Here is a 16483-nt window from a genome sequence, read left to right as displayed (position 1 = left end):
AAAAAAAAAAATTTATCTAATGCCCCTTTTTAAAGATCTTTATGTCAGAGATAAAAGAAAACTTTTTATACAACATATTCCAGGGCCTACCATATACTAACTGCATTGCAGTGTAAAACCTGGTTATTTAAATCATATGGAAAAAAATCATATAAACATGAATCTTCTAATAAAGTGCTGAATAGTCAAACATGCCTCAAGCAGCAAATTATGCTCAATGACATTACTTATGGAAACTAACCCAACATCCCAATTCAGAGCAATATGCCTGAAAAGGTAAATACCTCCTTCATTTTCACTTCAATGTAGTTATAATTGCACACTCTGAATTTAAATAAAGAAAAGTCACCTACCTAAAGTGTCCCCTAAGGGCATTCCTGATGGATTCTCTTCCACGAAGTTGTTCAAGTGGGTTGGCAGAACAGGGTTGTGCTGTGCAATGGGCCTCAAAGGATTACTGACTTCTTGTAACATAGGTGGGGGGTGTTGTTCTGAAATCACAGCATCTATAGCAGGAGAATGCGGTCGGTGGGGAATTGGATTATTAAAAAAAGATTGGCTGGGGCCTGCCTGGTAAGCAGGGGAAAGCTGCGAAGGTTGTGGAGGCTGCTGATTCAAATGATTATGCTGCTGCACTACCTGGCTTTGCTGGGGTGGCATTTGGTTTTGTTGTTCAGGCAAATGATTTTGTTGCTGAGTTAAAAGGTTTTGCTGCTGTTGCAGAGGATATGGCTGCCTTGGTATCTGTGACAGGTGCTGGAAGTGGCGATTGGGAACTGCGTACTGGGAGTGGGGTGGGGTGAGATGCAGGTTCAGCTGCCTGGGGTTAAGATTATCTTTGCGATGAAATTTAGCGTTAGGATAACCAACACCGGAACGTGACTCTGGGCTTCTGTTCTGAGAATTCACTTCTAAGTCAACCTAGAAAAACAGAATGAAAAACTTCAAAAATTAACATTAAAAAACCTAAACTAGAACACGTCAGTAATGAATAAATCCATTAAAAGAGAGAATATTAAAAATACACCAACTCACAAACCCAAAAAAGACAAACCCACCTGCTTGGATTCCAGAGGTTTCTTCTCAGGTGTTCGAATTTTACTGATTTCAGGTCCAGCAGGGGTTTCACTTTTCCCTAAAAACATTAATTAGTTTCAATGTAGAAATGATTATTTGGGTTGGGTTGGTTTTTTTTTTCCCTGACACAGGAAAATTTAGACTTACTAGTATAGCATTTGCAGCATCAGAGACATTTAATATAATTTACCCAAATATCACTCTTTCTTTAATCTCTGCACTTTGCTCATTATTCATCACCAAGTAGTTCTTCCAACTTAATTGCAAAGAACATCAGCAATAGTTACCACTGGACTACAGAACAGAGACAGACCAATTATACCCTCAACACACATACACTCCCCAACTTTGAATCTCACAAAATCTTAAGTTATTTTGTATTGGCAAATCACAAGTTACTTCCTTCACTCTGTAGATTCCTCAACGTCACTTAAAAGACAGAAAGAAAAAATTCCTTTCCACCGCACCCTAAAGTACAAACTCCCTCAAAACAAAACTAATTTGCAATGCAATTTCAACAACTAACCATTTCGACTTTGTTCATGTTGCTCCTTGTCTTGATGCTGAAGCTGCTGCTGTTGTCCTATGCTAACTGGGGAATGATGTCCCAGGCCATAAGGTATAGGAGACCCACGCCCATGTGCCTGTAACAGGTTCATATTATATGCCATAGCTGCTTGATGAGTAATGATTCGAGGGTCAACTGCAAACCTACCCTGATACCCCGTCCACGGTACCTACATAATTAAAAAAAAAAAAAAAAAAAATTGCAATCTGTTAAGGTACAGTAAAGGAAGTAAAGTAACAAGCACACTGATATTAGCTGAGTAATAGGCAATTTTCCATACATCAGATGACCTGACACACTAACACACAACTGCAGGTGGTGCTGCAAAGGGAGAGCAGTAGGAACAGACCTAGCAGCAAGAGGCAAGGAGCAAAAGTTTTGGAGAACTATCCTGGGCAAAAAAAATTTGTATCAAAACCCATTCTTGTTTCAATGGTCTCAAAATTCACAGAGAAGAGACTGATGGACAAACCGCATTTTAATAAACTTGGTATTAATCTCTTCTGTAAATTAATAGGAGGGGGTGAAGTTCAAGAAAATGAAACACCCTTTCTCCCGGTAATTAAGAGACATTAGGCTATGTCTCAGGGGGGATGGAAAGAGCCTCTAACCTGAGGTCCTTTATGGTCCTTTTACCACTCAGTGCTGTAATCTTGTAACAGGAGCGGGTGTCTCGTACCTCAGCACCCATGAGACGCCCGGTGAATAACAGGACTACTGGTAAAATCAAGGGTCTCTCGGTATGTTAAGGATGGCAGGGCTGCTCCCCAGTGCCTGTGCTACATGGCACAGCTGTGACAGATCATCTTCCTAAATATTGGAAGTAAAATCCACCTCCTGAAAGCATGTCAGAGTCAGGAGTTTTTACAACGTTTTAAATTTTACTCCTAAAAGGAATGCAAAGGAAGACAGCTCTGGATCAAATTCGTTCCATTTTGCCCTGTAGGGAATTTATTAAAAGAAGGAAACTTTTGCATAAGAGGAGAGTGCAGGGAAGTAATCGTCAACACTCAGGCTGACAAAGCATCCTTTACTGATGACAGCAGACAACCTCCTCGTGTTTTTACCTTGGCTATGGAAACTGCCTTAAACAAAGCAAAGAGATCATTTTATCTTACATGAACATAAACACATTTTACTTCAGTCCCTACCTGGTTTAAGAGTAACAACTTTCACGCAATTCTTTTTTTAATTTAGTGTTTGCCCTTGAAATGTGCACTTTGAACTTTAGCTTTAGGCTACTACTGCATCTGTACAATCTCAAATCATCTCCAACAAGCTTCTTTTCAAAATTAGATGTCTCATTAGTACCTCAGTCACCCCACTTAGTAATTTAAAAAATCCATCCTCAGGGAAGGTGAGCTCAAAAATACTTTTTTAAAAATATATTTCTTTTGACTGGAAATACATAAAAATACATTAACCTTGGAACAATAAGACAGAACTTTTTAAGTTACCTTGACTTGATATTAATATTATGTGAGCAAACATGACAGAGATACAGCTGCTGGCCTCCTCACTGCATTTAAAACTATCCATCAATGAGGATTTCTAGTAAGCTAGGAAAAGGAAAAAATCTTGACCCAGCAGCGAAAACCAATTTATAGAAGCCAGCTGGTCTAAGACATACAACTGAAACTAGAGTTCCTACAGAAGTCCCCTATACAGCATCAATAACCAATAGAGGACTCATAATTATTAAGAAAACAAAGTAACTGTATGCCAACATTTAGCACTATGATGGAATTAAACACATCTGCATGCGTGGGTTCCATGTCCTTCCCAGAGTCTTCAGGAGCTGTGTACAAGACATACATGTCACTCCACAGCATCACATGTGCAGCTCTTGTTCTTTTCTCCCCGTTTTCCTCCTGGAATACGTGACTGTGAAGGTTAGAAAATAAAGCAGAGGCTGCTTCTTTAATTTGTGTGAATTTTGGTGGGATAGGTTTATTTGTAATGCAAAAAGCCATACGTTAATGTAGCCTAAAAGACCTGATTAGGGATCTTCATCGTGTTCTCAAATGCCATTAAGGAAAGGGATTGGAGAAGAAATTGATTCACTATGAGGTTCTGGAAGGGGAAAATATCCCATTATGCTTATTTTTCTTATCACTTCACTTCAGACACCTTGCACTGCAGACATCCAAAGCTGGTAATTTAAACTGCACGAAGCCAATAAAGAGAAACAAGCTCCATCTGAATCACCTGTGTCTCTCCAATGATTAAGAACTGAAATAGGCAATTAATTCAGATGCAGGTATCTCAAGTCAGATGAGACAGATTCCACTGGTGTGCCTAAACCTAAAGCTGAGAATATACACCAAGTTACATGAACATGAAATTGCTTTTAGGCTGCCTCGAGTTATTTGTGGGAGCAATAGTTTTAAGCCCTCATTTTCTGATGGTTCTCTGCACAGCCACTCCTAAAGGGGACATATTTGAAGTAAAATGCTGAAAAAAACTTGCAAAATATTCACTAACTGATTTTGCTATTTATTTTTGTATGTACAATAATTGAGGGGAGGAGAAAAAAAAAAAAAAAACAAACAACAATGAATTCTTACAGGCAAAGGCACAGACATGACCATATTTCCTCCATAGACAGCAGGTACATAGAGAATACTTGTCCCAGTGTGTGGATCTATCCTTTGAACAGGACTTGGAGATTTCCCCAGATTGGGGTGAGGTCCCAGAGGAGGAGGGGGAGGAGTATATGCTCGGATAGGATTTCCAATTAGAACAGAAGGATTGGGCTGAACTGAAAAGAAAGAAAGAAAGAAAGAAAAAAAAAAGATATATACATACATACACCAAAAAAAAAGATCATCACACTCAAAAGGAATATGAAGACTACTTCTTTTTTTCATCCTAATAGCTTCTATCTTTATAAAGTACATGTGCAACTCTCTAACACTATAGTTGTGATACACCTACAGAAATCATTAATCAAATCCTGTTTCCCATTTCAAAAATTTGAAGAGGCAGAAAATATGAGTTGAGATGCAGAGAAACAGGTAGCTGGTAACTGCATTAATGAAAGAATGTCCCAACCCCATTAAATATGTTGACAGTCAGACTGGCTGTTAAACACTGCATCAAAAACTAAAATAATCCTCCTGTCGTTAGGGAAGACAAGCTTTACATTATTGCTTTTTCAAATTAATAACAAAATTATTAAGCTGTTACATACTACCTTGCAAAAGTATGATCAGTAACATCTGGATATATGACAGCACAATTTAAGTTCAAAGTACATCATTAAACAGTGCATGCAACACAATATCCTAACTCTTCTAGTGCAAATACACTGGCACAGTATTTTACATTATGAATTTCAAACACAGCCGGTTTTAAGCAGCCAACAACTATGCTGTGTTAAGGCTCTGCACAACACCTATAAAGGGACAGCCTTGGAAATACCTGATGTCCACTTAACAGCCTATAATCCGTTTCCCAAATGCACGCAAGTAGTAAATGGCTTTCGAATAGAGAAGAGACCAGGTACTCAATTTATATGAAATTATCATCAACCTCACCGGAGCCAAATCAGCATGAGCTCGGAGGAATTCTTCAGTAACCGCAGAGATACTTACCAATTCCATCAGGTGGGAAATGGTCATTCTGACTATGAAGATGGACCTTGCCCTTTAAACAGAAAAAACAGTAACAGTTATGTTTTGCATTCTTACATAAACCAAAGCTTTTTATTTCAAGTGAACATTATAATTATAATTAAATACAAAATAAAGTTTGAAAGAAGTTAGCAAAACGTTTCATTCTTACGCATTCCGCTGTTCACTTCCATTACCTGACTACGAATCCAGAAAGCTGGACATTAAATACCACTAATTCAATTAACCAGTGGGTCATTGCTGTCCCTCTGGGAATACTCTCTCCTAAGGTGTTTTCAGACGCAAGGACAGTTACAGCAAGCTGCCTTGAGTTTCATTTCTCACCGTTTTATTTCCTGCTGCCTCATTCCTTGAAGGAGCACCACCCAGTATAACACAACCCTCAGTATTCCTCTTCCATAGCTGCTCTTAGTGGAAGCATGATCCATTTTCTTCTCCAGGTTTCAGCTCAAGAACCTTGGAGACGAAGCAGCTGCCACTAGTTTTACTCACTTACTCACCCAGCCTCATTAGACATTGCCTGCCTACCCCATCTCCTGTATCTGCTTCTGGACTGCTCACCAAAGTATGGGATAGCAGACTCAAAACCAGAGTATTCTGGGGAAACTGTCTTTCCTTGGTGAATTGTACATTAGAAAAGGAGATTAACAGAACCGAGTTATCCCTCCTACATGCTCATGAGCTTACAGCATCAACTAATTAGTTAATATGCATAAACTGTGAGCACATATTCAAATGCTAGTATGCTCTACAGTCTTTTGCAGGATAGGAATACCTTACTTAATCTGGACCTAAGTACTTTCACAAATTTAAAATAAATCTTAAGACTCTTTGATGCTGCAAAACTTTTTTTTGCCCAGGAGATAAGTCTAGGCAGTTTTCCAGCAGTCTGAGCAAATTAGTCAGGGTACAGAGACAGGTTGTTTGACAATGTTGATTCATGCATAAACCAGATTAAAGAACTGGTCTCTGCATTTCCCTCTCATTTTAAAAATGAATTATTGAAAAATAAAATAATACTTGCTTTTCATTGCAGTACTTAAAAGAAACCTGTTTATTCACTAAAGAGAAGATTCAGTCTAAAACTGTAGAGCAGCTATATGCCTTAATCACTTATGGTTTGCACAAAGTATTTCTGTATCTCTTACGCTGTCAGTTAGCATCAAGCTATGTGCAGAAGCCTACCAAATCTCTGGTTTTACCTACCAGACTTGTATTTTATAGGTGCCATATTTTTAAAACTGAAATAGCAAATAATGACATAAATTCATAAGAATAGCTGTCCTGTTGAACATTTAGCATGTAACGGTATCAGACCGGTAAATATATACCAACTGGGGCCACGTGTGAGTCAGGGAAGGGAGGCGCTGGCTTCCTTCTGTCTTTTTCTTTTAATGGTTTTGATAGTTTAATCACTTTCTAATTGTCTATTATAACATTAACTGTTGTAATTTCTCAAAGATTTCCACGACAAGGTTCGTTTCCCCACCCATCTAAAAACCAGCTAAACCTACATTTTACCTGATGGCAGTTGAGAGCACTGGAGCACAGCTACACTCAGTTTCCTCTAAAAACCTGCTCCACCTTCAGAGTATAAAAATCCACATTACATAAAGGCACTTAGAGGCAATTCAGACCGAGATTCAGGTGACTTAAGCAGTTAACAGCCTCGTCACTCCTAGGATCCTCCTTTCCGTGAACTGGCAGGAGAGGAGAGGATTCTCCAGAGAGTTAATCAGACCAGTGGTCCTCACCGCCTGTATGAAATGTCCAGGATGACAATGCATCCTGATTAAGTGCCTGAATCCGGGCCAAAAAGCTGGAGCACAGGCAGTGAGCGGGAGGTAGGCAGAGCCGTAAAATTCAGAGCCTAATTTACTGGATGTTAACTACCCTGCGGGAAGCTCCGAGTTCTGAAACTTTCCGTTTCCACATCATCACCTTTAATAAGGGCTGCGCCCACCCAGCTCTGCTGCTCCTCCCGCAGGGCCACCACCCCCGGCCAAACCACCCGGACGCAGGTGAAGGCAGATGCCCCCCCAGACAGGGCTGCCGCGAGCACAGCAGCCCCACCGCTAGCCAGCTCCACATTAGCTATTTCCTTCTCAGAGAGACGGGACTGAAACTTCTCCTCCTCTTTAAAAAATAAACAGTAAAGAGGTTTTTAATGTCCTTACATAAATCCAAGAGCAATTCTGCTGAATAAGGCAGCACCAGTTTTACAAAATCACTTTTCACAGCATGTGAAAAACAAGCCCTGAACTGCACAGATGTCCATAAACTCACCACAAAATGCTGTTCTCACTTTTTCGCTACAAAATACACCAGCACTAGGCTTTTAATCTTTCATCTTTTAATGTTAAATATTGTACTTAGGAGGTCTAAAATAAGCAAAGCTAACCATCTGCTTTTAAGGCTTGAGCAAAGGGAAATGTATCGCTTATCACAGACATCTTCTGTGTGTGTTGCAGTATTACCTGCTTGCTTTCTGTTTCTGCACATGCTAGCTGTCAACTGTATTCAGAGGGAAGAGATTTTATTACAATTATGATCTAGGTGGTTAAAGCACTTCAGATCTTAAGCTGAAAAGACAGTGCTGGCAGTTTGAAGGTGTCTCTTCTGATTTCTGCAGCACAAGCACTCAGTTTACTAACAAACTGGAAGAAAAATAAACAGAATGGTCTAGTCACAAGACTCTGACTTCCCTCACCCTTTTTTTTTTTTTTTTTTTTTTTTTTAAATGTACCATACCTGCATTTTCAAACACTCTTCTTTCGGTTTAGGAAACAAAAAGCATGGAGAGTGATGTTCTATTATTAAAGAAAATGTGTTCAAGACCAAAGCACTCATGAAAAATCAGAGTGCAGCAACGATTTTTAAAGACAATGATTTTTTAATTCACAGTTTTCTGTACGCCTAGTGTTTTGACACATGACTAGATGCTTTAGAAATCTGGTGTTTGTTTCAGAAAGTAATGCAATCCTGATGAAGAAACCAAATGTTCTCACTTACAAACTCTCTTTTGGGAAGGACTGCCAAAGGGAAGGCTTTCCTTTTTGTACTGTTAAAAAGCCTGTTGTAAAAATTTCATTTAAATGATAAAGCCAGCAGCAAAAATGCAAAGCCATGGAAAACATGCACGTTTCTTCCTTCTTGTACAGCAGAATTCATCACAAAGCTAACAACCTGCATTTTATTTGCGTCTCTAAACACAATTTAATTAAATTATAACTCAAATGGGTTTGAAATAAACTACAAAGAACTATGAAAACTGAATTAATTACTAATATATCACCCCCCAAAAAAGCTCCAAAATTTAGTCTTATTCTCTATCACCTTAAGGAAGTGATGTATTTGTATCGCTTCTTTACCTACTTTTATAAAAAAAACTAGTAAAATTACCACTGAGCGGCAATTTCATCTCTCTGCTCTCTTGATGATAATGAGATCTGGTCTTCTGAAGGACATTATCAGTGAGCTAATCTACGTGATACACTGGTTTATAAAGTATTATTAATTAAATCACACAACTATCTTACATAACAGAAACCCCTGAATTTTAAATGTGACTTTTAGATCAAACCAAATCGCTATTTATTACTTTGTTGCTTCCTTGTACTTCTTGCCACTGCTACATCAACCCGCTGGTTTTTGGGGTACAGTCAGAGCACAAGCTGCTCGGGACAGGGATTGCCTCTCGTTCAGAAGCTTTCATTTGCCTTATCTAAATACTGAGGCCAAGATCCATGGTTGAAATTCATCAGAGTCGGTGCAACACAGTCAATGAACAGAGTGACCCAAGGTTTATCTTTCAGTAAGGAAACAAGGCTTGGACAACCCCGAGCTATGTTGCTAAATACTGTATTATAATACAAGCCTAGAGCTTTCACTTGAAAATGCCGAGGATCCCTCTGGAATCTGCATTCATAGCTGACTGCATTGATGCCATTTTAAAACAAACAACTTGTTCCATAAACCTTTTTATATCATTTCTCAAAAGGCATTTCTACATTCACTTCCACCTCCTGACAAAATTCATCATCAGTAAAACCTTACCTTTGGTGGCGACTGCTGCTGTTTGGTGGCATTCGCTGAATGTTGGTGCCGAAGAGCTCGGGGGATAAACTCTGGAGCCAGTGGGTTCAACACATAAGTTTTCTTTAACTCCAAAGCTTCCAGCTGAGCTTTGATCTGTTCAAATGTGATACCATGGAGACTTTCATTCTCGTGACATAGGGCAATAAACCTTTCCCAAAATTTCCTATGGAAACAATTTTTAGAAACAATAAAAAGGAGTAAGACTCGATGGGTGCTGTTAAAATTAAAATAGATTTAATATAACTGTGTGGCATTTTTATTTTTCATGTATGCTCATTTTACACACCAAGCCAGCCATCCTGCAACCTGATCCACGCATCTGAACCCCACAGCATAATGCAAAGCTCCCCAGTCACTTAAAATGGACATATGGGTCTGTCCACACATATCAGATCACAGCACTGTGTATCACATTTAAATACCATGTGTATATCACATTTAAATATGGTCACAGACAGGTCTGACTTGGAATTTTTTCCTAGAAAATAAAACACGGTGAATAAAATGCTTAGAATTCTGGAAAGCATCTGATTTATGGAATTTAATAAAGCTCAAAGAGTCACAGGGATTATATAGATTGTCAGTCCCAGAACATGCCCAAAAGATTCTACGAATTTAAATAGGTCATTCAATTCCAGTGTCACAAATACCAAAGTCAAGATATACCCTCAAAACTACTCTTGGGAAACACTTCAGAGTCACATGAAAATGTCAGAGGAGTATCTAGAGGGCCGTTGAGATCCTCTGGTGGAAAACAAAAGCACCTATTTCACCGTGTGTTAGATACTCCTTTAAAATGTAGAAGGTGTGTCAAGCCAGAAAGACAACCATCAGATGACACGTGACCTCTAGAAAAATTCTGTATCCAACTTTTTGGAGGGTGGAGGGGTTATTTAAACCATGTAATAGAAGAGAATTCCTACCCATCTTCTGCTTTCTCATGACATGTCTTTCTATTGCTTACAAAAAAAAGCCTTTACGTTTTCAATATCCACAGCCAGATCTACACAAAAATTTTAGACTTACTATTTATTTTTTTTTAACCTCAAGGGAATTTTTAGGTGAAGTTACTTACGCTTAAAAGCTATTTAAATAAGATCTGAAGATGTCACTTAAAAAAGAAAACCAAACACCTGATCGAGTTATTCTCTTTCAAAAAATCAAGTGTAATGAAAATTATTTTAAAAGAGTATTAAAAAGACAATGATCTTAAAGGTGGACTTGACTATAATTCACGCTAGTTATATAGAGTCTATATCTATATATATAGATATATACAGATATATATAGAGTATATATCTATACATAGAGAGAGAGACCTCAGTAATAAGGTCTGGCCTATAAGCAAGCACTGTTATACTGTTATTTCCCCAAAACCTGTAAAATGAGATTGCTACATGCTAATTTTAACAGCAGTGTCACATTTTGCTGAGTACCTGGCTTGTAAAAAAGAGTAAGTGCCTCTCCTGCAAGAATACTGTAATGTTACTGATGTATTTAAGAATTCAAAATAGTTTTCCCTAAAAGCCCATCTTCTGTTGTGATTTTATAGAGGGAAGAAATGCTCTTTTAAAATTCAGAATACAAGATGGCCCTTTCTCTGCATTTCCCTGTAAGTATCTTGCAAGGTTTTAAGCAAGGATTAAAAACCAAAATGAAATACTTCGCTGCGATGCTTTAATGACGGAACTCCCTCTGATTAATCAATTCAGTCACCAAACCCACTGCCAAGTACCACAAATCCACTGAGACCTATCCACTTTTGCTTAAAATGCCCCAAGCAGTCTCTCTACACATGGAACACTTGTACTGGGGTGTAAGAACAGAGAATAAAATACCGCTGCCTCTGTTTTACAGTGTGCTCTGGAGTTTAAAGTGAGTGTCTGCCAAAACAGCCCTGTCTAGTCCGATTGCAACACACAGAAATGTAATGATTACCCTGGGCATACTTCACAAAGCTCTCTACAACTATCATTACAGAGCCTTGACTCATTTTGACAGGTATTAGAATATTTATAAAATTCAAGTACTCTCTAAACTTTTTTGAGGTCTGTTTTTCCTAACGAAATGTCACTTCTTTCAGACTTCTGTACTCCTGTTGTACTAAAAAAGAACCATCTTTCCAGCAGCATGCCTGAGCCCCTCCAGCACTATTTCAAAGGGTGAACGTTCAATTATTCAGTGAAACAAGACAATGGTGTATTAAAGCGAAAGCTTGAGATACATCTTAATAAAGCTCCGCTGCTCCTTGTTTCTTAATTATCTTTCGGGTTTATAATTTTGAGCAGCTATACATACATAAAGCTGCTGTTCTTCGAAAAGCAAACTCAATCCCTAACTGCCAAGACTAACTCATGTACCATGCTGATAGCCTATACTTGGATTTTAACAAGTTTTTGCATGCCCTATTTCAGATACGTTGAAGGAGCCATACTTGGAGAAACTGCTGAGCTCCCGCATTTGAAAACTGGGTCCCCCTTGAGTATCTAATTTAAAGCCTCAACACTCAAAATTCAGGAGGTTATCTTCCCCGTTGGGATTCAGAGTACAATGTATGATCGTTCTCCAACAAAAGCTGTATTTAAACAAATGGTTAGAGAACCAATAATGGTCCTAGCTAGACTAACTAGGGATTAACTAACTCTCTGACTTAGGCAACACCGCACATCCTGAACCCCAACGTAGGGAAAAGAAGCAAAATTTATCAACTCAGAGTAATTTCCGAACAAGTGGTAAGAGAAACCTCCGTCAGCACAGCACGGCAACCTCTACAGCTAGTCATGAATCTCTGCAGCGTAAGCATCATGATGGACTAGAGACTGTTACCAGCAGACTGTAACAGACGCCATTTATGGATCAAGTGCTCGGGAGGCACAGAGCTCCTTCTCATCAGTTACATAAACCAGATCGTGTCTAAAAAGAAAACCAGGCAGGTAATGGGAAAAGTAAAATAAAACCACAGCCGTTACTTCTCTTTTAATAAGAAGTTATTAGCGGTTTAGAGCCAATCACTGTGTTAATGTATGGATGCTCGTGACGTCCCCAGCAGGTATGTGGTTGAATTCAGGTCACATTTCATATCAAAAGTTTGGTTTCCATTTGGGTTTTCAATCCTAATCTTTGAAAACCGCATCCATTTTCAATACAGTAGATGAATACTGCTCAGGAAAGTAGAACACAACATAGATAAAACAACTAACACATATTTTTAGCTTTATTTTAATAATGTAGTCAGTGCAGCATTTCCTCTCTTCGAGAAATAAGCCTCAGGGTTTATCTCTGATCATCCCAAAATTTCAGCTCTTCCATCAAAGAAGAAACCTTTGAAGACCAACAACTTGGTATCCTTAACATCAGTGTTTACATCTCTTAGCATTTTTCACATTTCTTCATTTAGGTCTATAAAAAGTAAATTCACTCAAATCTTAATGAGTTTTTTCCTAATATCATGAAGACACATAAAAACACAAATAATGGTTTTCAAGTCTTCTACTCTCATACAACTGCCATAATATTCAACTTCACAATACTACATTACGTCACAATTTTTAATTCCAAATTATATATTACTTTTATTTATAGATAAAATAATAAAATTATAATAGGCATATTAACAAAACCACTAGAAAATAAAATGAAGCTTCTTCAATTGTTACTGTCAAGTAAAAACTAGAGCAACTATAAATACATTAAAAGACAGTTTATCAACGACCAGGTGGTGGATATCTCACACTTTTTCTCTGTAGGCTGTTATATGTGGTGACTCTGGATAAGAAGGTAAAACCAGAACAAACCAAACCCAAAAAAGCAACAAAAAAAGCCAGACTTGTCCACCCACAGAGGATACTAAAACGCTCTGCCTCTCGTCTGGAGTGGTTTTCTTCACTATCATTGAAAACAAAATGTCCCCTCTCTTCCCTGTGAGCAAGACTTACTAATCGGGGGACAGGGTGGCCCTTGCACAACTGCATGCTTCCAGCTCCACGGTGACCTGGCAGATGGCATTGCAGAGCCACCGTGGCGTACAACAACGCTCCTCAGTCTGCGCGGGGCTACACCTGCCTGCTCTGCCCGAGGGGTGAGCTTCAGCAGCACGCGTTGGGCAAGCTGAAATCACGCCTGCAGATTCAAGCCTCTGCAAGAGCTGGGGACACAACTAACGCTTTGCCATCTTCGTGGTATTTGTATGGATATACACATGAAGAATTTTAATTTCATTATACAGTTATTTTAAGGGTTTAAATATGCTGTGTCTTATTTGGCACCTGAAAGAAAATCCATCTTTTTTATTAAATCCATCAGTCACAGATAAACACATTTTCTATCATCCTTAGCCTTGATTAACTACAAAACATATATGAAGTACCTGCATCTTCCAATGGAACATAAAGCGATAGGATCTCCCACCACAGCCACCAAGGACTGTGCTCTTGTAATGGCAGTGTTCAGCAGTTTGTAATTAGACAGAAACCCATAATCCAAGTCTTCTGTTGAATCCTCCAGTAACTGCTCTTTCCTTTTAATTGGTGTTTGCTTATGTTTGCATGTGTGCCGTGTTCGTACTGTGCTGAGAAACAAAACTCTGAACTGTTTTCCTAAAAGGAAACAAAAAACAAAGGTCTGAGATAATTGTAGCTATTTCTGCTGGTAACACCATCAGACCACTGCACTTGCCAGCCAGATTTCACACCTAGACATTCTGAAGAAGCTACCCTTCACATGAATAGCTTTATGCAAGAATAATAAGATTTAAAAATTTTAAAAGATGCACTATAAATAGCACATTCTATTACAAGAATATTTTCTCTTTAAAAAACTTATTTTTCATCTTGATATTAATCACTCCAGAACTTTCTGGAATGCTAGCTATCTTTACAATGTTGCCAGTCAGCCGATAACAGATCTTGGATGGATTTATTTATTCTACCTTAAAAAAAAAAAAAGTTCTGGACATTCTTGTTTCATATTTCAAAATTTCCCAAATATACAAGTACCTACCATGATAGAACACACCACTCACTGTCACTCAGCTACTTTATTATCTTCCTTTGTTTATTACTGACTAAAACTGCAACCTAGCAACAGGCTACACCTACACAAAATTCTTGTTATCAATGTGATTCCAGGATCACATACCTAAATTCATGGATTCCTTTTTACAGTCTATTCCACAAATGCAAAAATCAGTAAAACATTTCGAGGCTAAAGCCTTGTTACATTTTTACTTGGAACTCATCATAAAAATCCAGCAGTTTTCACATTTTCAATTTTTCATTAAATCAATTCATTTTAAAAAAATGAACTTAAGCTTGAACTTAATTTTGAAAAAAGATAAATAAATAAAGTTTATTGCTTTGGTATCCAATGCTGGAGTAACATATAATCAGCATACTTGCCAATTTGATTTTGATACCTCGTTTTTTATGGACTACATCACAGCTCTCCTTTTGTTCCAATCGTTTTAAGATTATTTTAGTAAGTCTTACTTAATTTCACCAGTCACACTTTTCACTTCCTTAGCATATCTTTGAGACATGTAACTCTTACTTACCCTGAACGTTTAGCACTCTCTCTACACTGACATCAGACAGTCTTTTTTTCCGAAGTTCAGCCCGAATTCTGAACACTTGATCAGCATAAGGTGTTACGACACCTATACTGCCATCATCCAATTTGCCCCAGGCAACAGGCCATTTTCTTCTTAATTCTTCAACACGCTCTACTACCTCAAACACCTTAAAAGAAAGTCAGAATTCTTAAAAGTATGCTCCACTGAAGATCATTCTTTGATAAGCGAATTTGACTTTTAAAGCTCTAAAACGTTTACGTGACAGAGTATTACATAGTTTTACTGAAGAAGCAACAATACTCTTGCATTTCATAGTGATACTCTAAGATATCATGTATTAAAACAATGTATTTACTATACAGTACCTTTTTTCAACCTTAATATAAAACTTTGCTCACAAAAATGTCACCTTTCAAGTACAAGCAGGGAAATTATATCAATAACCTTAATTTTCATGCTTATGCTCTTATGAAAATGTCAAGCGCAGTAGGACATTTCTTACCATAGTTTATTTAATTTCCGAAGTAAATATACTGCCTAAATAGGATTATTTTATTTTTATTCTGGATTTTATATATGTCATATTAGAATTTGATGACTCCAGAGCAGAATCACTTCCATTTGCAAAGGATACCATCAGGAGTTTCAGATTATCCATCAACTGCTAGCTCATCTCTATAAAATACTATTAAGCGTGCCACCTGAGAGGACTAATGAGTAATAAAACCCAAAAACCTCCTCCTGTGAGGAGACAGGCTCAAAGTTACCTCCTGCCAAAAAAGCACCAGGCATAGCAGCTTCTGTTTCAACACACCGAACAGATACCGCGCTACAGAAGGTATTTCTGAATAAATTCAGAAAAGGTTTGTAGTTCCCCCTTTTTTTTTACATTTGCATTCACCATGTCATTCAAAACCTGTCAATATGTCATTTAATAAATATTTATCCAGCTATATAAAGCATGATAATTGATGAACGCAGTTTTCCTACAGCATCACAATGCAAGCTCAGCCTCTTCATGGAACCCAGGCAGATAGTCTTTCCGACAAGAACCTCAAGCATTCCTAACTTTCTTCTCTTCCCTGCTCACCCAGTTATCTTTGGCTGCAGAAAGGGGGTGTTAAAAATAAACGGAATGCTTCCAACTTTTATAGTATCTCTTTTTTGAATCGGTAAGCGGGAATTCTAGGGATTTTTATGGACATTTCAGGAACGTGAGGAGGGATACGAATCACAATGGGTATGTACAATACTATAAAGCATAGTAGTTCCTAACTGCTAAGAGTCTGTTGGTTTATGTTGACTTCTTAGCATCTAAGATCCACTTACATGACAGACATTCTCATTTAAGTGTATATTTTTAAAAAATGTATCTGAACTGGAACAGTGTATTGAAAAGCTCAAGAATTCAAAAAAAATCAGGAGGAAGCAAATAAATAAAAAATCTATTAATCCTTAAAAAGTCACAGTTTCTTTTTTATAGTTTCACATTTTCAGAAAGTATGGAAAACAGGTGGCTGTTCCTGAGCAAATCCT

General features: G+C 37.9%; 1 protein-coding gene across 5 annotated transcripts in view; it reads right to left on the bottom strand.

Annotated features, from left to right (window-relative positions):
• Positions 1-16483, bottom strand: part of HELZ (helicase with zinc finger) — a 91562-nt gene that overhangs the window by 10960 nt on the left and 64119 nt on the right. For all 5 annotated transcript variants that reach the window (XM_040582008.1, XM_040582009.1, XM_040582010.1 and 2 more), the window contains 8 exons: positions 14930-15113; positions 13745-13973; positions 9337-9541; positions 5242-5293; positions 4213-4406; positions 1604-1814; positions 1059-1135; positions 354-921 (listed from right to left, as the gene is read on the bottom strand). In XM_040582008.1, the coding sequence (XP_040437942.1) occupies positions 354-921; positions 1059-1135; positions 1604-1814; positions 4213-4406; positions 5242-5293; positions 9337-9541; positions 13745-13973; positions 14930-15113 (1720 nt within the window). The remainder of the gene's footprint in view (positions 1-353; positions 922-1058; positions 1136-1603; positions 1815-4212; positions 4407-5241; positions 5294-9336; positions 9542-13744; positions 13974-14929; positions 15114-16483) is intronic.

Source organism: Falco naumanni, chromosome 1 (genome assembly GCF_017639655.2).
Source record: "Falco naumanni isolate bFalNau1 chromosome 1, bFalNau1.pat, whole genome shotgun sequence".
Taxonomy (NCBI): domain Eukaryota; kingdom Metazoa; phylum Chordata; class Aves; order Falconiformes; family Falconidae; genus Falco; species Falco naumanni.
The sequence above is the reverse complement of the archived record's forward strand: the minus strand, read 5'-3'. Positions and strand labels throughout refer to the sequence as shown.